The sequence below is a fragment of the Oncorhynchus gorbuscha genome, linkage group LG15, assembly GCF_021184085.1.
Source record: "Oncorhynchus gorbuscha isolate QuinsamMale2020 ecotype Even-year linkage group LG15, OgorEven_v1.0, whole genome shotgun sequence".
In the NCBI taxonomy this organism is placed as follows: Eukaryota; Metazoa; Chordata; class Actinopteri; order Salmoniformes; family Salmonidae; genus Oncorhynchus; species Oncorhynchus gorbuscha.
This window is the reverse complement of record NC_060187.1, coordinates 74,854,426-74,876,377: the sequence shown is the minus strand read 5'-3', so window position 1 is coordinate 74,876,377 and position 21,952 is coordinate 74,854,426. Positions and strand designations below refer to the sequence as shown.

At 42.1% G+C, this 21,952-nt stretch overlaps 1 protein-coding gene across 2 annotated transcripts; it reads right to left on the bottom strand.

The window, feature by feature from the left end:
- Window positions 1-3,305: 3,305 nt before the first annotated feature.
- Window positions 3,306-21,170, bottom strand: LOC123998013 (sialoadhesin-like). Of its 2 annotated transcripts, XM_046302826.1 has the most exons (11): window positions 20,559-21,170; window positions 13,907-13,954; window positions 13,746-13,821; window positions 12,480-12,842; window positions 12,031-12,321; window positions 11,551-11,802; window positions 11,143-11,403; window positions 10,928-11,024; window positions 10,742-10,828; window positions 10,522-10,597; window positions 3,306-6,349 (listed from the first exon to the last, which is right to left on the bottom strand). In XM_046302826.1, exons 3-11 carry the CDS (start codon window positions 13,798-13,800, stop codon window positions 6,284-6,286), a joined length of 1,548 nt encoding a protein of 515 aa, XP_046158782.1. In that variant the 5' UTR covers window positions 13,801-13,821; window positions 13,907-13,954; window positions 20,559-21,170; the 3' UTR covers window positions 3,306-6,283. The 2 variants fall into 2 exon arrangements, with proteins under 2 accessions (XP_046158782.1, XP_046158784.1); XM_046302828.1 differs by lacking the exon at window positions 13,907-13,954.
- Window positions 21,171-21,952: the final 782 nt, after the last annotated feature.

Genomic DNA, 21,952 nt, shown 5'->3' with positions numbered 1-21,952 from the left:
GAGTGTAAGAGGCCTACATTTTTTAAAAATGGACTGGATCTATATACACTGCTCAAAAAAATTAAGGGAACACTAAAATTACACATCCTAGATCTGAATGAATGAAATATTCTTATTAAATCATTTTTTCTTTACATAGTTGAATGTGCTGACAACAAAATCACACAAAAATGATCAATGGAATTCAAATTTATCAACCCATGGAGGTCTGGATTTGGAGTCACACTCAAAATTATAGTGGAAAACCACACTACAGGCTGATCCAACTTTGATGTAATGTCCTTAAACAAGTCAAAATGAGGCTCAGTAGTGTGTGTGGCCTCCACATGCCTGTATGACCTCCCTACAATGCCTGGGCATGCTCCTGATGAGGTGGCGGATGGTCTCCTGAGGTATTTCCTCCCAGACCTGGACTAAAGCATCCGCCAACTCCTGGACAGTCTGTGGTGCAACAGACTGGTGGATGGAATGAGACATGATGTCCCAGATGTGCTCAATCGTATTCAGGTCTGGGGAACGGGCGGGCCAGTCCATAGCATCAATGCCTTCCTCTTGCAGGAACTGCTGACACACTCCAGCCACATGAGGTCTAGCATTGTCTTGCATTAGGAGGAACCCAGGGCCAACTGCACCAGCATATGGTCTCACAAGGTGTCTGAGGATCTCATCTCGGTACCTAATGGCAGTCAGTCTACCTCTGGCAAGCACATGGAGGGCTGTGCGGCCCCCCAAAGAAATGCCACCCCACACCATGACTGACCCACTGCCAAACCGGTCATGCTGGAGGATGTTGCAGGCAGCAGAACGTTCTCCACGGCGTCTCCAGACTCTGTCACGTCTGTCACATGTGCTCAGTGTGAACCTGCTTTCATCTGTGAAGAGCACAGTGCGCCAGTGGCGAATTTGCCAATCTTGGTGTTCTCTGGCAAATGCCAAACACTCTGCACGGTGTTGGGCTGTAAGCACAACCCTCACCTGTGGATGTCGGGCCCTCATACCACCCTCATGGAGTCTGTTTCTGACCGTTTGAGCAGACACATGCACATTTGTGGCCTGCTGGAGGTCATTTTGCAGGGCTCTGGCAGTGCTCCCCCTGCTCCTCCTTGCACAAAGGCTGAGGTAGCGGTCCTGCTGCTGGGTTGTTGCCCTCCTACGGCCTCCTCCACGTCTCCTGATGTACTGGCTTGTCTCCTGGTAGCGTCTCCATGCTCTGGACACTACGCTGACAGACACAGCAAACCTTCTTGCCACAGCTCGCATTGATGTCCCATCCTGGATGAGCTGCACTACCTGAGCCACTTGTGTGGGTTGTAGACTCCGTCTCATGCTACCACTAGAGTGAAAGCACCGCCAGCATTCAAAAGTGACCAAAACATCAGCCAGGAAGCATAGGAACTGAGAAGTGGTCTGTGGTTATCACCTGCAGAACCACTCCTTTATTGGGGGTGTCTTGCTAATTGCCTATAATTTCCACCTGTTGTCTATTCCATTTGCACAACAGCATGTGAAATGTATTATCAATCAATGTTGCTTCCTAAGTGGACAGTTTGATTTCACAGAAGTGTGATTGACTTGGAGTTACATAGTGTTGTTTAAGTGTTCCCTTTATTTTTTTGAGCAGTGTAGTAAAAACAAATATGGGGGATTGGAAATTATGCAGACAATTACATTGATGGAAGCAACAATCTATCCGCAATATTAAAGATGAACCACCCCTTAGAATTATTTTTTTTTAAACAATTAAAATAACAATAATTACACACACTCAGTACCACAAAAAACACATAATTAAATCAAATTATTTATCACATGCATTGTAATTCACAATTTCTTTCAAACAATGTACTTGTGATCAAGTCTTTCACAGTCTATATCTTGATCTGTGCTGTGACCACGGAGTTGGGAATAGAATACTAGAATGGACATGAAAGGTCTATTAAAAGGTCAGCCATTTTGGTCAGGGAGTTGGTCAACCATGGTCTGACAGTGTGCTATGGTAAGATATTGTGTAAAACAATAACTTTCACGAATATCTGCACAGTATGTTTATAAGCTAGCTAGCCAGCCATTTTAAGTTTTTAATTAACTGCCAATATGCCAAAATTCAATTCAAACAATGCAGTCAATCCACAGCCATACACTGGCTGAAATCAGTTGATGATAGGACTTACATACGATGTAAATGCAATAAGTACTGACATTGCATCATACTCATATTTTGGGTGGAGTGGGTTGCCTGTTGTGCATGTTTTTTGGCATTAATAGTTGTCACATATCAGTTTCAAACTAAGTTTTTTTTAATCAATAAAAAGTCATTGAGTTAATAAAGCCTCCATACAAACATGGTCTCTTTTTTGCTTTCTTTAGTAAGGCAGCCCCAAAATGCAGGTGTTTCAGACTAGTTATGCTTGCTCAAGTTTTCATTTTTTTTCTTATTTCTTGGTTGTTTCACAGTAAAAATATCTTCAAAGTGGTAGGCATGTTGTGTAAATCAAACGATATAACCCCCCCAAAATCTATTTTAATTCCAGGGTGTAAGGCAACAAAATAGGAAAATGCCAAGGGGGTGAATACTTTCGCAAGCCACTGTATTTACCCCTCTTAATTTTGCCTACTGCTCTGACTTGGTGGTGCACATGTAGCCTATAACTTGTTTTAGAGAAATGTCATCTAATATTGTAAGAGTTTTCATTGTCTGCTAATATGGCCCCTTTATTTATCCTATGGTTCTGACTTATTGTACAGGGAGAACACTGTAAGAATGGCCCATGTTCTGAATTCTGTCGCTGTACAAAAGTGCTGAACAAACACACACTCAGTACCACAAAAAAACACACAGACAACAGCACAAAGGGCAAGAAGGTAGAGACGACAATACATCACATGAAGCAGCCACAACTGTCAGTAAGTGTGTCCATGATTAAGTCTTTGAATGAAGAGTTTGAGTGTTTATTGCAGCTCGTTCCAGTCGCTAGCTGCAGCGAACTGAAAAGAGGAGCGACCAACGGGTGTTGTATGTGGAGGATGCGGGCTGCAGTAGGTATCTCAGATAAGCCTCACTCCTACCTTAGAGGGTTTTATAAATAAGTATCAACCAGTGGGTCTTGCAACGGGTATACAGAGATCACCAGGTTACAGAGTAGTATAGAGTGCAGTGATGTGTCCTATAAGGAGCATTGGTGGCAAATCGGATGGCCGAATAGTAAAGAACATCTAATCCCTTGAGAGCACCCTTACCTGCCAATCTATAAATTATGTCTCCTTAATCTAGCATGGGTAGGATGGCCATCTGAATCGGGGTTAGTTTGGCAGCTGGGGGGGAAAGACGCGCGATTACGATAGAGGAAACCAAGTCTAGATTTAACCTTAGCCTGCAGCTTTGATATGTGCTGAGAGAAGGACAGTGTACCGTCTAGCCATACTACCAAGTACTTGTGTGATGTGACTACCTCAAACTCTAAACCCTCAGAGGTAGTGATCTCACCGGTGGGGAGAGGGGCATTCTTCTTACCAAACCACATGATCTTTGTTTTGGAGGTGTTCAGAACCAGGTTAAGGGCAGACAAAGCTTGTTGGATACTAAGAAATCTTTGTTGTAGAGTGTTCAACACAAAATCCGGGGAGGGGAAAGCTGAGTATAAGACTGCATAATCTGCATATAAATGGATGACAGAGCCTCCTGCTGCTTGAGCTATGTCGTTGATGTAAATTGAGAAGAGTGTAGGGCCTAGGATCGAGCCATGGGGTACTTCCTTGGTGACAGGCAGTGGCAGAGACAGCAGATGTTCTGACTTTATACACTGCACTCTTTGAAAGAGGTAGTTTGCAAATCAGGCCAAAGACCCCTCAGAAACACCAATGGAATGGTCTACCGTATCACAGGCTTTGGCCAGGTCAATAAAAATTGCAGCACAACATTGCTTAGAATCAAGGACAATGGTGACATCATTTAGGACCTTTACGGTTGCAGTGATATATCCATAACCTGAGTGGAATCCAGATTGCAGACCCAAGAGAATACTATAGACATTGTGACAAACCTCTTCAAGATTAGGAGAATTTGTCACAAATTAAGCGGTAAACCATCACCAAAATTACCCCAGAATGAGAGTTCTTTCGAACAGGACAGTAGCTGTGTGTTTGTTTCTCCGTCCTGGTCCACACAGGCCACAGACGAGGTCAAGGATAGCAGGGTTCGGTCCACGAATCGGGTTCTCGATAGGTCCAGGTCCAAACGCCCACAGGTAAGTCCAAACAGTCCAGCTCATACACGGTAAATCCAACCGATATATATTGTCTCTTTCTCTATGGTTCACAGATCCTTCCAGCTCCTCCTTTCTCTCGTTGTGGTTTGTCTTCACCCCTTATCTGTGGGTCGGCCCAACCTTCTGAGCGTCCCCCTTGCTTCTGGGAATTGTAGTTTTGGCAGTCGTTCTTTTTGTGATCTGTAGTTCTGATCCGGGTGGCCATTTTAGTGAGAGGGCAGAGCCCGTTTATTAGTTCTGCTCTCACATATCTGCCATTTATCACTTGACCCCCTTCTTTGCCACAACATCAAGAAAGCCAGTCAGTTGATAATTGACAAGTTTTACAACACTTTTGATAAACGGGGCAAAATAGAATTGGGCCTATAACAGTTAGGATCAGCTTGATCTCCCCTTTTAAATAAAGGAACCACCGTGGCTGCCTTTGAAGCAGTGGGAACCTCCCCATAGAGGAGAGACAGGTTAAAAGGTCAGAGACAGGCTTGGCGATGACAGGGGCAGCAACCTTAAAGAAGAAAATGTCTAAGCCATCTGACCAACAGTTTTTTGGGGAGTCAAGTTTAAGGAGCTCCTTTAGAACCTCTAACTCAGTAACCGCCTGCAGGGAGAAACTTTGTAGCTAACTTTGGCCTTCCGGGTAGCCTCAGTACACTTATTTCTAATTTGCCTGAACGAGAGCCAGTCAGCCTGAGTATGCATGTGCCGAGCGATTTGCCAAATGGAATTCTTGAGCTGGAGACAACTCTGCCAGATCACGGTCAAACCAGGGAAACGGCTTTTAGTTCTTATTTTCTTTATGGGCAAGTATTTATTAACAATACCACTGAAAATATTTAAAAAAGAGGGAAAAAGCGTCAAAGCTGATTCAATACGAATTTACAGAGGCCAGGTCATGAAGGAAGGCTTGCTCATTAAAACATTTTAGCAAGTGTCTATGACAAATCAGGACAGGTCGTTTCACTGAGCAGCCATTACGAACACAGGCTGTAAAACAGTGATCACTAAGGTCATTCCAGAAAACACCAGACTGATACCTTTCAGGATAATTTGTAAGGATAACATCTAGGAGAGTAGCCTTTTCTGGGGTTTTGGAGTCATATCTTGTGGGATTAGTAATAATCTGAGAAAGATTTAGGGAGTCCCATTGCTTTAGGACTTGGTCAGGTGGTTTAAGCATGTCCCAGTTTAAGTCCCCTAGCAGGACAAATTCATACTTAGTGTAAGGGGCCAGGAGAGCACTTAGGGCATTTAGGGTACAGGCCGGTGCTGAAGGTGGCCGATAACACCCAGCAATAGTCAACAAAGAGTCATTTAAAAAATGAATGCATAAAACCAGCAAATCAAATTGTTTGGGGACATACCAGGTGGAGACAACCAAGCACTGAAGTTGTTCCTTGGTAAAGATTGCAACTCCACCACTTTTTGAAAGATCTGTCTTGCCAAAAAAGGTTATAACCAGACAGGTTAACATCAGTGTTCAAAACACTCCTTCTTAACCACGTTCATATTCAATCTGATCTGGAGAAAATGTTCAAGGTACTTTACAATCGTTGTATTCTCCATCTCAAGTACATACAGTATATCTCAATATGGCCTGTTTTGACAAATGACACTATACTCTATCTGTCTGTACATTCAAGGGGACCACAGAAGCACCGAGCTGACCTGAGTGTCAGTTACACATAAAGTGGATTACAGTTGAAAGGAGCAACACAAAAACAATAATATACGGTATATACGCTTCTCAACTATTACAACTGTATAGCCATTCATATCAGGTTCATTTTGATTCACCCAAGCCATAAATACAAACAAAAACCTTGTGAAAGCCATAACACAAGCCACAACACAAATAAGAATGTACTATATTCTTTATCCATAATAACAATAAAGCTAACAAATAAGCAGTCGGCTGCTGTGCTACATTGTGTTAAAATGTAAATATTTTACTGGAGCTTTTGACAGACGAAGTACAATGGCCTCTGAGCCAGCTGACTCCCACATGCTTCCTGTTGTGTTCAAATGTTACCATAGATTGCATCGTCTCCACCAACACATTCGTATGGGTCACCATCTTCTTCAGCCTACAGGAAACCAGATCAAAGATATCATCATCAACAACAACAACACCTCTATTGTTATCTTAATCCTTCGTATTTAGTGCAAAGTTCTTCTCAGATCTCTACAGTAGCTGTAAACATATGCAGTAGGCCTACAGTCAAGGTGTGAATTACGGGGGAGCCAGGGGAGGCTCAGCTCCCCTGAATGAGACATTAGCTCCCATAAATGCAACAAAAGTCCAACTTTGAGGGGGTCTCTAATAAATGCTAATTTAACCATTCTCCTATTTGTTTGAAATGTAGTGAAAAGTATGTTTTAACGGTGGTAAATATGGAAATAAAAGCTTCCAAATGAAACGAACCCCCCCACCTCTCTGTCATGGTTTAAACCATTTATTACTATGCGGCATCACTGTCCACCCACTAGTGCTGAATTTTGGCCTAAACTGAGCTCCTTTGCGCATAGATTTTCCTGTGTATTTCCTAATTTTCACAATTTGTTTGCCATGTGTCCTTGATAAAAATAGCCTTTATTCCAATGCATTAGATTTATCCGTTGATTTATCATAGTTTGCTTTTGTCAGTCAGCTGTTTAGAGTACTCATTGCTTTGTTTTTCAGGTGCCCGCTGGTTTATACAGTGGGGAGAACAAGTATTTGATACACAGATGATTTTGCAGGTTTCCCTACTAAAAAAGCATGTAGAGGTCTGTAATTTTTTTAAATCATAGGTACACTTCAACTGTGAGAGACGGAATCTAAAACAAAAATCCAGAAAATCACATTGTATGATTTTTAAGTAATTAATTCACATTTTATTGCATGACATAAGTATTTGATCATCCAAGCAACCTGTAAGAATCCGGCTCTCACAGACCTGTTCGTTTTTCTTTAAGAAGCCCCCCTGTTCTCCACTCATTACCTGTATTAACTGCACCTGTTTGAACTCGTTACCTGTATAAAAGACACCTGTCCACACACTCAATCAAATAGACTCCATCCACTCCACAATAGCCAAGACCAGAGAGCTGTGTAAGGACATCAGGGATAGAATTGTAGACCTGCACAAGGCTGGGAGGGGCTACAGGACAATAGGCAAGCAGCTTGGTCAGAAGGCAACAACTGTTGGCGCAATTATTAGAAAATGGAAGAAGTTCTAGATGACGGTAAATCACCCTCGGTCTGGGGCTCCATGCAAGATCTCACCTAGTGGGGCATCAATGATCATGAGGAAGGTGAGGGATCAGCCCAGAACTACACGGCAGGACCTGGTCAATGACGTGAAGAGAGCTGGGCCCACAGTCTCAAAGAAAACCATTAGTAACACACTACACCGTCATGGATTAAAATCCTGCAGCGCACGCATGGTCCCCCTGCTCAAGCCAGCGCATGTCCAGGCCTGTCTGAAGTTTGCCAATGACCATCTGGATGATCCAGAGGAGGAATGGGAGAAAGTCATGTGGTCCGATGAGACGAAAATAGAGCTTTTTGGTCTAAACTCCACTTGCCCTGTTTGGAGGAAGAAGAAGGATGAGTACAACCCCAAGAACACCATCCCAACCGTGAAGCATGGAGGTTGAAACATCATTCTTTGGGGATGCTTTTCTGCAAAGGGGACAGGACGACTGCACCATATTGAGGGGAGGATGGATGGGCCATGTATTGCAAGATCTTAGCCAACAACCTCCTTCCCTCAGTAAGAGCATTGAAGATGGGTCGTGGCTGGGTCTTCCAGCATGACAATGACCCGAAACGCACAGCCAGAGCAACTAAGTAGTGGCTCCGTAAGAAGCATCTCAATGTCCTGGCATGGCCTAGCCAGTCTCCAGACCTGAACCCAATAGAAAATCTTTGGAGGGAGCTGAAAGTCCGTATTGCCCAGCGACAGCCCCGAAACCTGAAGGATCTGGAGAAGGTCTGTATGGAGGAGTGGGCCAAAATCCCTGCTGCAGTGTGTGCAAACCTGGTCAAAAACTACAGGAAACGTATGCTCTCTGTAATTGTAAACAAAGGTTTCTGTACCAAATATTAAGTTCTGCTTTTCTGATGTATCAAATACTTATGTCATGCAATAAAATGCAAATTAATTACTTAAAAATCATACAATCTTATTTTCTGGATTTTTGTTTTAGATTCCGTCTCTCACGGTTGAAGTGTACCTATGATAAAAAATTATAGACCTCTACATGCTTTGTAAGTAGGAAAACCTTCAAAATTGGCAGTGTATCAAATACTTGTTCTCCCCACTGTATATTTGTATATATGTTTTTATATATTTTTTAATTTTTAAAACTGTAACATGCAAAACATAAACAGAACAGCCAGAGGGATTCCAGAAAGAAATAATAATACAAATCCACATTATATTAATTTAAATAAAAAATAATGTTTTGTTTTATATATGTTTTAATGACTCTAAATAGTTTTCCAAATCAGATTTTTAAATAATAAGGGGCTTTATCTTCATAAATTTTGATTTGTGTATAGATGTGTGTTGGTACTGGTGTTCTGTGTGCCATCCGTGGCAAGAAGCAGTATACCATTTATTTAACTTTATATCAATATTGTTTTGTTTCGGTTAATGGGATTTATCTGTTAATTGAATGATTAGAATATTCCACCCTGAAACCATAAAATTGTATGGAATTGATTAGAATGTATAAAATTAGAATCAATAAATGTGTAGTTCTAGTCAGAATTAGGGTCTTTGTGGTATTTTAAACACAGACTGTTTGAGCAAAATTCGGTGCCGACCTGACTAGAGATTTGGGAGAAAACGGGGTTTACGTCTCAAGGTCAAGGTCTCCCTGATGACTGTCGGCTGGGTAGTGAGACAGTATGTGCATAGGATATCTTCTGTTTGTGTAGAAGTAGGTGCGTAGGATACAGTGGGGCAAAAAAGTATTTAGTCAGCCACCAATTGTGCAAGTTCTCCCACTTAAAAATATGAGAGAGGCCTGTAATTTTCATCATAGGTACACTTCAACTATGACAGACAAAATGAGAAAAAGAAATCCAGAATATCACATTGTAGGATTTTTAATTAATTTATTTGCAAATTATGGTGGAAAATAAGTATATTAATATATATACTAATATATACTAATACTAGTATACTAATATGATGACAATGATGTTGGCTGTGTGTAGCGGTTATGGTATCAAGGTTTCGCTTGGAAAGGTTTTTTCACCTGGTCACACACAGCTGTTGTATTGTGCATTGAAGTCCACAAGCGAATGTAAAGGGTGAGAGGAGGAGAGTGCTTAGATGCAATAAGGAATTATATAATGAGAAAATGATCATGCTGTTTGTATTTGGCTGCCATGAAAGTGAACTGTGAATACACCTGTGATCAGGGGTGTATTCATTCTGTCCATAATGTTGTAAAACATTTCCTAAATGGAAGCAAATGGAATGAAACAGGAATAAACATACCTGAATTTGTCCAATAGAAACACTAATTTGCAACTGTTGGACTAATGATTATACCCCAGATCAGCTAGATACAAGCAAGTGTGCAAGGCGGTATTGCATGTGTCAATGTCTGTCAACTTGATTACTCACATTTTTCTCTCGACCTGTGCAGCTACGCTGTAAACTTTCGTTCATAGGCTAGGTTTTAGCAATCTCATGATGGGAATAGGGAAATTTGTATATCATGTAGTAGCCTAAACCTATCGATGTTACATTGAGATGGGTGAATGGAATATGAATGACAGTCATCCAATACGCTGTAATAGAAATAAGACCATGCTCATAAAAAAATAAAACAATCGTCCTCACTCATCTAAAAACGGCACTGTCCGCAACTGAGGTTAGGGTGACCATCCCGTTTTTTCAATGAGGCCTTATCAATGGCAATCGCTGAATGTCATTGGCATAACGTTTTGGTGTTTTGAAAGAGATGTATATTTCCATTTATCAAACTGGAAATTAGAGACTACAGTTTGAATGCTATAATTATTTTGGAGTAGACCAACATGCAGAGGTCGCTTGCTTTTTGAAGTGATTTGTTTGAAAATCAGATGAAAATATAATGACTGGTTGTGTTCATGCCACAGTGAAAGATAATATACCTTTACTGTTTAAATTAAGTCTTTATTTTTAATTTAAATAAATGATGTACGGGCAAGAGAGTGCACTCAATAGAGACCCCCTGAATGCCATGGTGTAATTCACTACAGTTCATACAGTACCTCCATGTTGCCATATAGCTGATCGTTGGTGTAGTAGTTTGTGAGGATTTCACTGCTGGTGTCTTTCTGCTCTTTCCTGTGGATAGAGTTAGGACAACTCTCAGATGCATTCTCTAAATTTGATAAGACACGACAAGATTTAATTTAGGCTAATGGACTTTAGCAACTCATCAGGATGTATACATTATGATCACAGACTGAACAGCCTGTAGAAAAATACCTTGATGTTGAGGGATCTGAGGAAGCACACTTGGCTGCATCCATGTCCTGTATACTGGCTACTGGCAGGTCACTATGACTCCTCCCACTGATGAGAAAAAAATGCCAAGTTATCAAAACAGAACAAAACAGCTATCAAAAAAAATCTACTTAACTCCTTCCAAAAATAAATAAAACAGTAACTTACCCCTTCTTAGTCAATAGGCAAGCTGACATGGGAACTAGTATTACCACCACCACTAATGCAGCAATACCAATTGAAACGTACAGCATGAACATCTTATCTGTCCAAAAACAAATAAATATGATGTATTAAATGTACCTATACTATTCCTTATGATCTAAATAATTATTTGTTTAATTAATTAATTAATGATACACTTCCCCAACTGTTTCCCTTACCATTTGTGGACACAGTGAAGGACAAGGTGGCATTGCCCTGTGTGTTGCTGGCATGGCAGTGGACGGTCTCTGAGAAGCCTAGTGCCCTCTGTAGGCTAACCATGGTAACTGACCCATGCATCTCCACCCTGGTACTGGGCAGGTGTCCTGCTGGAAGAGACCACTCCACAGTGCTGGGGGGCTCTGAATCCACAATGCACAGACATGTTACCATAGAGATGTCTGAAGTGCAGGCAGAGTCCACTTTGATCTCTGGGGGGTCTGGGATGAGAATGATGAACAGTTTGGTTTTAACTGAACATGTAGTGCTACTTCCGGAAGAGTATTATCTTAATATTATATACACAGACATGACATGCCCCTTAGTGACAACATGTGGATGAATCAACTAACTCTGGATCTACTTACACTCTACGTTGAGCTTCAGTGGGCTGGATTGGCCTTGTCCCTCTGTGTTGATGGCAGTGCAGTAGAGGGCTTCAGTGAGTCTGGTCACATTCTCCAGTGTGAGTGTGGGTCCAGTGGTGGGCAGAGGTCCTCTGCTGTTGTGCCAACGGTAGCTGTGGGCAGCAGGGTTACTGTCACTGGAGCATCTCAGCTCTACAGAGTCCACCTCCTTCACACTGGACACTCCCTTAACCTTCACATCCACTGGGGCATCTATGAATAACATCATTAGTAAGAATGATATTACTATGTAATGAACATCTTAGGACAGATTCAGTGGATCAACCACGTGATTTCAATATATTTTAATTTCCAAAGGGAAGTACAGACAAAGTTTTAGTTCCCTTTTCAAATAAGTTTCATTTCTCATATTCACAGAAATATTGTGAAAGTGAAAATCTTCCAAACAGTGTTGTTAATACACAGATTTGGGCCACTTACATTTGACAGTTAGCGTCTTGGAGCTTTTCACTGTCTTCCCTCCCCTGTGTGCTGCTGTGCAGACTAGAGGCTGGTTGTTATCAGCGTTGCTGGATCTAAAGGTCAGGGTTGATGTCTCTTCCCACTGGCCCTTGGTCTGCTGCTGTGATTGGATGCTGGGTGTTCCAGAGTGGCTCCAGGTGATGAGAGGGGGATCAGATGGGCAGGAGTGAGACACAGAGCAGGAGGCAGATACCTCCTCCCCCACCTTCACCACCTCCATCACTGACAGAGAGAGGGGGTCTGGAGAGTCTGAAATCAACAAAGAGATGACAACAGTTATAGCACTTATTCTTGGGTCTGTCCTTTTTTGTACCATTACAATTATAATCAACAAGAAGCTATAGCTAATATGTTAACTTTAGGGTAAATAGGATACTGTAATTGTCTATTTTCCCTGGAGAACTTACCCCTCACTGCAATGGAGACTCTGTCATCTTTGTATGAAGCCTTGTTATAGTCTTTGATCTCAATCCTGAAAGTAAAGGGTCCTTTGTCACTGCTATGGAGGGGGTCGATTCTGAGAGAGCAGTTCTTCTGTCTGAGGTTTCCTACCAGCTCTGTACGACCCCTGTAGTCTGTGATGACGTTGGAGCTGTCTGGGTGGTAGATAACCTCAGAAGTGTCTTTGAACCAGATGCCAGTGAATTCAGAGGGCTTTATCTTTGGTTCTGGGTAGTTGAATGAGCAGGGAATCACGATGCATGAGCCCTCCAGGCCGGAGACTGAGCCGGGCACCTCAGCAGTCCATGACGTGGTATCAACTCCCCACACTCAAATAGCAGATGGAAAAATGTTAGTCAGAGGTGTTGGACACATGTCAAGGAATTTGAGTGTAAGAATGGAATGCAGCTAGCTAGTTTATTCCTACTCAAACAACCGTCTCAAACAGAATGGGATGCTATGTTAGCTAGCTGGCTATGGCCAGTCAATGTAAGCTTTTGGTTTTATTAATTTATTGCCACCAAGGCCCGCCTGTGTAACTGATAAACTGCTTGCTGCTAACTGTACACTCTACTCCAGACTGTATCTGATGTGTTGTGCAATGAAGTCCACAAGCGAAGGGAAAATGTGAGAGAAGGAGCGCACGTAGATGGATGTGAGACGGAATTATACATACAACCAGCTTTTTGTATGTTGCTGCTATGAACGTGAACTGTGTTTGCGTGTGATCAGGTGTGTATTCATTGCGCCAGTTCTGTTGACGGGGATAAACATACCTGAATTGGTCAAATAGAAACTCGTTTTCAACTGTTGGACTAATGATTATAGTCCAGATTAGCTATATCCAAGCAAGAGTGTGGTAGGTGGTACTGACTATGTCACTGTCTGTCACCTTGATTACTCAAAATTCTGTCGACCTGTGCACCTACATTGTAAATGTTCTTTCATCAGATAGGTTGTAGCAACCTCATGATGGGTACAGGGAAAGTCTGAGAGAGAGGGAGGGCTCGTCTCACTGGTGATGTAGAGGTGTAGTGATATTACATTGAGCTGGGTGAATGGAATATGAATGACAGTCATCCAATATGCTGTAATAGAAATAAGGCCATGTTCATAAACGGCACCGACCGCCACTGCTGTAATCATATTGTTTGTAGTTTCTTGTCAGCAAATGAGTAAATAAATAAATACAATATTTATTACTGTATACAGAATGTATATTTGTAGCCTACCTCCAAGCCAAATGCAATGAATAAGAAAACGCAACGGTAATTTCTCAATCCCCATCACCTCCTCTCAGTGCTGGACCTGAAGGTATAAGGAACACTTTATTATCACTAGTAAGTTAACATTGGATATGGTACTTGTAATGACTAAAATCCAAATCAATTACTTGCATAGTTTGCCAATTCTTGCTCATTCTTGTCAGATATCCACCCTCCTTCAGAGAATAAGGGAAATAATGTGTAAATTTCACATCTAATTCCCATCTCACATGTAAAATGATGTCTTTATTTTTGCCATCAGGAGTTCCCATTTTTCATCTCAGACTGATGGTGAGGCGAGTTAATTCCTTGAGGGTTAACTGACCTCTGCTCAGCACCCTGCCCTGAACCTTAGACACGGTCACGAGCCGTCTACCACCCAGTACTGCTGCCCTATGTACATATAGTCATTGAACAATGGTCACTTTAATTAATAGTGTTTACATGTTGTTTTATCCTCTTTATATGTAAACTCAGCAAAAAAAGAAACATCCCTTTTTCCGCACCCTGTCTTTCAAAGATAAATTGTAAAAATCCAAATAACGTCACAGATCGTCATTATAAAGGGTTTAAACTGCTTGTTCAATGAACCATAAACAATTAACCCTTTCACACATACCATCCCACCCATGTGATTAGAACGCTCATTTAGAACGGCCAGTTTCGAATGACGTAACGATCAGCATTTGAGCTGGCCACACTTTTTTCAGAAACTTTTTACATAAACACAGTCCTTACAAAGTTATGTCCAGAATGTGAGCAGTTTATTTTGGGATGTTATGTTAAGATATTCACAGAAGTATCTATAGCATAAACAATCATCTTAACCGGAAAAATGTAGGCTACATTTGTCCTAGCGGAAGATTGACTCAACACAAGCAGTCATATTTTCTAACTCTCGGCTGACAGAAACTACAATATGAATTAGCTAATAGCAATTGCTATGTCTAATGAATCACATCACAGGTGAGCTCACCATTGAGTTAAATACTTTCTAGAAATCAAAAGTAATCAGACAATTAGTTTCAGCCCGCAGCCAAGATTTTTTCCCAAAAGATAATAAAAGACAATATGAGTTTGGTCTGTTTATAGCATGCATGTTGAAGGGGTGTGTCGTCTATCATCGTTCACATCCCACCATTCACTTCATGAAGTTCTCAAAATGAGTGAATGCTGAGTCACCTCATTTTGTTATAGCATCTTTGGTCCGACAGACGATCACGTGAAATCCAGAATGCATTGTATACATTGTGGAATGGAGAGAACGTTCTAACATCACGTGCATAAAAAAACTCACACTGGGGCGACCGTATTTGCAGCTCAAAATGCACCTGTAGACAGGTCGTTAAGACACCAACAGCTTACAGACAGTAGGCAATTAAGGTCACAATTATGAAAACTTAGGACACTAAAGAGGCCTTTCGACTGACTCATGAAAAACACCAAAAGAAAGATGCCCAGGGTCCCTGCTCATCTGAGTGAACCTACCTTAGGCATGCTGCAAGGAGGCATGAGGACTGCAGATGAGGCAAGGGCAATAGATTGCCATGTCCATACTGACACACCTAAGACAGCGCTACAGGGAGACAGGACGGACAGCTGATCATCCTCGCAGTGGCAGACCTCGTGTAACAACGCCTGCACAGGATTGGTACATCCGAACATCACACCTGCGGGACAGGTACAGGATGGCAACAACAACTGCCCGAGTTACACCAGGAACACACAATCCCTCCATCAGTGCTCAGATTGTCCACTATAGGCTGAGGGCTTGTAAGGCAGGTCCTCACCAGACATCACCGGCAACAAAGTCGCCTATGGGCACAAACCCACCGTCGCTGGACCAGACAGGACTGGCAAAATGTGCTCTTCACTGACGAGTCGTGGTTTTGTTTCACCAGGAGTGATGGTAGGATTTGCGTTTATCGTCGAAGGAATGAGCGTTACACCGAGGCCTGTACTCTGGAGCGGGATCGATTTGGAGGTGGAGGGTCCATCATGGTCTGGTGCGGTGTGTCACAGCATCATCGGACTGAGCTTGTTGTCATTGCAGGCAATCTCAACGCTGTGCGTTACAGGGAAGACATCCTCCTCCCTCATGTGGTACCCATCCTGCAGGCTCATCCTGACATGACCCTCCAGCATGACAATGCCACCAGCCATGCTGCTAGTTCTGTGTGTGATTTCCTGCAAGACAGGAATGTCAGTGTTCTGCCATGGCCAGCGAAGAGCCCGGATCTCAATCCCATTGAGCACATCTGGGACCTGTTGGATCGAAGGGTGAGGGCTAGGGCCATTCCTGCCAGAAATGTCCGGGAACTTGCAGGTGCCTTGGTGGAAGAGTTGGGTAACATCTCACAGCAAGAACTTGCGAATCTGATGCAGTCCATGAGGAGGAGATGCACTGTAGAACTTAATGCAGCTGGTGGCCACACCAGATACTGACTGTTACTTTTGATTTTGACCATCCCCCCTTTGTTCAGGGACACATTATTGAATTTCTGTTCAAATAAAATAAAATAAAATGTTATTTGTCACATACACATGGTTAGCAGAAGTTAATGCGAGTGTAGCGAAATGCTTGTGCTTCTAGTTTCGACAATGCAGTAATATCCAACGAGTAATCTAACCTAACAATTCCACAACATTTACCTTATACACACAAGTGTAAAGGAATGAATAAGAATATTTACATATATAAATATATGAATGAGTGATGGCTGAACGGCATAGGCAAGATGCAGTGGATGGTATGGTATAGAGTACAGTATATACATATGAGATGAGTAATGTAGGGTATGTAAACATTATATGAAATGGCATTGTTTACAGTGGCTAGTGATACATGTATTACATCAATTTCTCCATTATTAAAGTGGCTGGAGTTGAGTCAGTATGTTGGCAGCAGCCACTCAATGTTATTGATGGATGTTTAACAGTCTCATGGCCTTGAGATATAAGCTGTTTTTCAGTCTCTCAGTCCCTGCATTGATGCACCTGTACTGATCTTGCCTTCTGGATGATAGCGGGGTGAACAGGGAGTGGCGCGGGTGGTTGTTTTTTGGCCTTCCTGTGACATTGGGTGGTGTAGGTGTCCTGGAGGGCATGTAGTTTGCCTCCGGTGATGCGTTGTGCAGACCTCACTACCCTCTGGAGAGCATTACGGTTGTGGGTAGAGCAGTTGCCGTACCAGGCGGTGATACAGCCCGACGGGATGCTCTCGATTGTGCATCTGTAAAAGTTTGTGAGTGTTTTTGGTGACAAGCCAAATTTCTTCAGCCTCCTGAGGTTGAAAAGGCGCTGCTGCACCTTCTTCACCACGCTGTCTGTGTGGGTGGACCATTTCAGTTTGTCCATGATGTGTACGTCGAGGAACTTAAAAACTTTCTACCTTCACTACTGTCCCGTCAATGTGGATAATGGGGTGCTCCCTCTGCTGTTTCCTAAAGTCCACAATCAACTCCTTTGTTTTGTTGACATTGAATGTGACGTTATTTTCCTGACACCACACTCCGAGGGCCCTCACCTCCTCCCTATAGGCCGTCTAGTCGTTGTTGGTAATCAAGTCTACCACTCTAGTGTCGTCTGCAAACTTGATGATTGAGTAGGAGGCGTCCATGGCCATGCAGTCGTGGGTGAACAGGGAGTGCAGGATAGGGCTGAGAACGCGCCCTTGTGGGGACCCATTGTTGAGGATCAGCGGGGTGGAGATGTTGTTACCTACACTCACCACCTGGGGGCGGCCCGTCAGGAAGTCCAGGACCCAGTTGCACAGGGCGGGGTCGAGACCCAGGGTCTCTAGCTTGATGACGAGTTTGGAGGGTACTATGGTGTTAAATGATGAGCTGTAGTCGATGAACAGCATTCTCACATAGGTATTCCTCTTGTCCAGATGGGTTAGGGCAGTGTGCAGTGTGATTGCGATTGCGTCTTCTGTGGACCTATTGGGGCGGTAAGCAAATTGGAGTGGGTCTAGGGTATCAGGTAGGGTGGAGGTGATATGGTCCTTGACTAGTCTCTCAAAGCACTTCATGATGACAGAAGTGAGTGCTACGGGGCGGTAATCATTTAGCCCAGTTACCTTAGCTTTCTTGGGAACAGGAACAATGGTGGCCCTCTTGAAGCATGTGGGGACAGCAGCCAGCTGGTCTGCGCATGATCTGAGGCTGGGGATGCCGTCTGGGCCTGCAGCCTTGCGGGGGTTGACACGTTTAAATGTTTTGCTCACGTCGGCTGCAGTGAAGGAGAGCCCACAGGTTTTGGTAGAGGGCCGTGTCAGTGGCACTGTGTTGTCCTCAAAACGAGCAAAGAAGTTGTTTCGTCTGTCTGGGAGCAAGACATCCTGGTCCACGACGGGGCTGGTTTATAGTCCGTGTTAGTCACATGTGTGTGGAACTTGTTCAGTTAATGTCTCAATTGTTGAATCAATTGTTGAATCTTGTTATGTTCATACAAATATTTACACATGTTAAGTTTGCTGTTGGAAAAAACAGTTGACATGTATTTTTTTGCTGAGTTTATAAGACACACACTGAGTGTACAAAACATTAGGAACACCTGCTCTTTTTGTTATGACATAGACTGACCATTTTAGGTGAAATCTATGATCCCTTATTGATATCGCTTGTTAGATCCACTTCAATCAGTGTATTTGAAGGGTTTGAGATAGGTTGAAGATTGATTTTTAAGCCTTGAGACATTGATTGGGTTGTTAATTTGATTAGTTATGAAATTTCTCAATATTTTTTATTTTTACTTGTTTGACATTTTACTGCGTTGTGAGGAGCTAGTAACATAAGCATTTCACTGCACACGCTATAACATCCACTAAACTGTGTACGTGACCAATAATCTTTGATTGATTTAACCCACTAAAGTGTAATGTCTTTTACAATATGTATTTTGACGTTGGCTTTCCACATCGCCAAACTCAAAGATTTTCAGAAGCTAAGTGTGAAATCTCTTAAAATTATTATTAAATCTTATAAAATTGCATCCTGTACCATTCCACCATTTTCACTTTAGTCGGGGATATTACTCACAATCAGTTAGTATGACTAGAATCCTGGAGTGGACATGAAAGGTCTTATAAAAGGTCAGCCATTTTGGTCAGGGAGTTGGTCAACCATGGTCAGCCAGTGTGCTATGATAACTATTCTGTTACATCTGCTCCTGCCACGCCCTCTAATGCTCATCCTGTGTCTCATTGACCTGCTGACACTCCCCCAGTACTCTCTCCCTCCCTCTCCCTCTCTCTGTGTGTAATTGTGTGGAGACAGGTGTGCTGGAGTCAGAGCAGATTCCCACCAGCTGCAACCTGTTCCATAATCAAGACTTCTACAAATACTCACCCCTGCCACTTCCACGCTGCCAGATCGTAACCTCTGCTCAGTCAGTCTACGGTTCTAGCCGTTTGTTACTATTTAGATCCTGTTATCCTGTTGTGCATGTTTTCCTCCAGTTCTGCCCACTCTGACTCTGGTCCCTGTCTGGACTCTGTCCTGGATTCCCCACTCTACTACTCCCTTGGATTCCCCTCCGGACCTCCTTACCTTTTCCCAACCCCTCTCGCTCCAGCCTCCTTGTCTGAGTCTGATCTTGGGTTCCCCTGTTCCACTCCGCGTAACATATTCCAACATTAAAAAAAAAAAAAAAAACTGCCAATATGCCAATATTCCATTGAAACAATGCAGTCAATCTACAGCTATATAACCAGTTGATGATAGGACTTAAACAAGTGGTAAATGCAACAAGTACTAACATATCATATAACACACAGCTTTCTAAGAAAACAAGACCTTGATGGTCTATTTACATTTTAGAGGCTATTTATACAGAAAATGTGTATAAAAACAATATATACTGTACTCATAAGTATATGACAATATTGAGGATTACCAATAATTATGTTACACAATTTCTGATATATTACATGCCTTGCTTTTATTTTCCTGAAAAAGTAAAAGCCGAAAATGACTGGTTTGGATTTCTCCCTGACCACGACTGCCATTTTCATACATTCAGGAACTGAGGGTTTATGACATAACCCCTCCAGTAATTGTATAGGATCTTTATGACAGTGACTGTTAAAGGAATTTGATTCCTATAAGTTCATCAACCAATTCAATTAAAACACTATGCCCATTTCTAAGAATTTGTAAGATACATATTTGCATAAAATGGACAGAGACCTGTCTCAAAATCAATCAATAGCGTTTATTCTCGAGAGTACTGATCATAATACAATGTGCATTGGTTTATATCACATTTCGTCATAGCGTTTTGAATGCTGCTTCTCCTTCTCTCCGATACAATGGCAATATAGTTCACAAGCCTTCCCACATTGCCTGCCACCTGTTAAACAATCTACTACAACCCCAAGATCTCTCCCCTCCCTGGGGAGAGACAGGATGTCCTGTAAGGAACACAGCATTCCAGCCAGTCTGACGATAGCTCCATTAGTTTCTAACAAGGAACAGACAGTCCTTCTAATTCTGGACGAAAACTACACACATTACATTCAGTATTATGATTATAATAAGATTCATACATCCATACAGTAACATAGTAGTATTCTGTTTAGTCATAGTTCCGATTTAAATGTATACATAATTTAGTCATTATTCATAAAACATCCCTTAACAGTGACTAGGTAGAAATATTTCACTAATCTATCCCTTAATATTAGTAAAGGTCACACCCAATTTAAATACAGTAACAGTTCCAAGCAAAAGCCTACAGTATATCCTAAACTAACACAATTATTAAAATGGTCTTTACCTTGTAACAATATCTGGTCTTCAACTAAATATGTGTATGGTGAGAAAGTGTTTCAACATAACATAGAGCCATAGATCCACCCTCACTTGTCATGTGGGGCTTTTCGAATCAAGTTGAGCAGTGACTCAAACAGGAAGTAACAAGAGATCTAAATGTAGAACCTCATACATAGATAACGGGTATAGCCCCTGAATGCAATGACTAAAACATACCCATTAAGATGACTAAGTGTCAAATGCAACAGTGAATAATTAACAGATTAAAGGAAAGAATGTGCTGAACACAAATGCTGTAACACTTTATTGTATTCCTGACTGTAGCCGGCCCCTTCGATGCTACCACCATCAAAACCCTGTGGGTGTCCAGAGTCTTGTTCCTCGTACAGACCAATTTCCCTTCTGAATGTGGATAGAAAATTGCTTTCTGAAATTCTAGCCACAAGATTAGAGGACTCACTGCCACTAATTGTGAAAGGAGACCAGACTGGCTTCATTAGTAATAGAAGGAACCTTATCACTAATCCACTGTAAAAGGATGTTTTTCCTCGCTGCGAAGGTAAGGATGTTGTAAAGCCTCCTTTTACCCACAGAAGTAACATGCCTACTAGGGGGACCCAACAGTAAAGAAACTGGTCCAATTCTAGATCAACCCCTAGGATCTTTTCAATTTCTTGCAGAACACCAGAGCAGTATCTTTGTATTTTGGTACATGACCATAAACAATGTGTTAGGGTGCCTGTATCCGTTTTGCATTTAAGACACTGAGGAGAAGAGGAAGTGGGGCTAAAAGCATGTCTGCGATTTGGGGATATATGCAATCTGTGTATTATTCTTAATTGGATTGCTCTAGTACGATTACATATAGATATTGTCTTTGCATATCTCCAAATGTCCTCCCACAGCTCTTTGTCAATAGTAACAGACAATTCTTTCTCCCACACTTGTTTCACCCTCTGTGTGTTGACAGCAGAAAAGGACCTTAAAGCATCATAAAACAGACTTACAGACATTTTCCTTTGTGGGAAAAAAAACATTGTTTTCAATGACAGACACATCAGGGTTACCAATTAAGGTGGTGCTCTTCAGAATATAATGTCTTACTTGTAGGAAGCGGAAAAAGTCCTGCTTTGGGAGTCGATATTCTGAAATTCTGAAAAATAAAAGTCCTGTAAAGGGGTATTTTGAAATAGAAGTCTCAATGTCTAAGCAAGTATTTTTTTATTTTACCTTTAGGCAAGTAAGTTAAGAACACATTCTTATTTTCAATGACTGCCTAGTAACAGTGGGTTAACTGCCTGTTCAGGGGCAGAATGACAGATTTGTACCTTGTCAGCTTGGGGATTTGAACTTGCAGCCTTTCGGTTACTAGCCCAACACTCTAACCACTAGGCTACC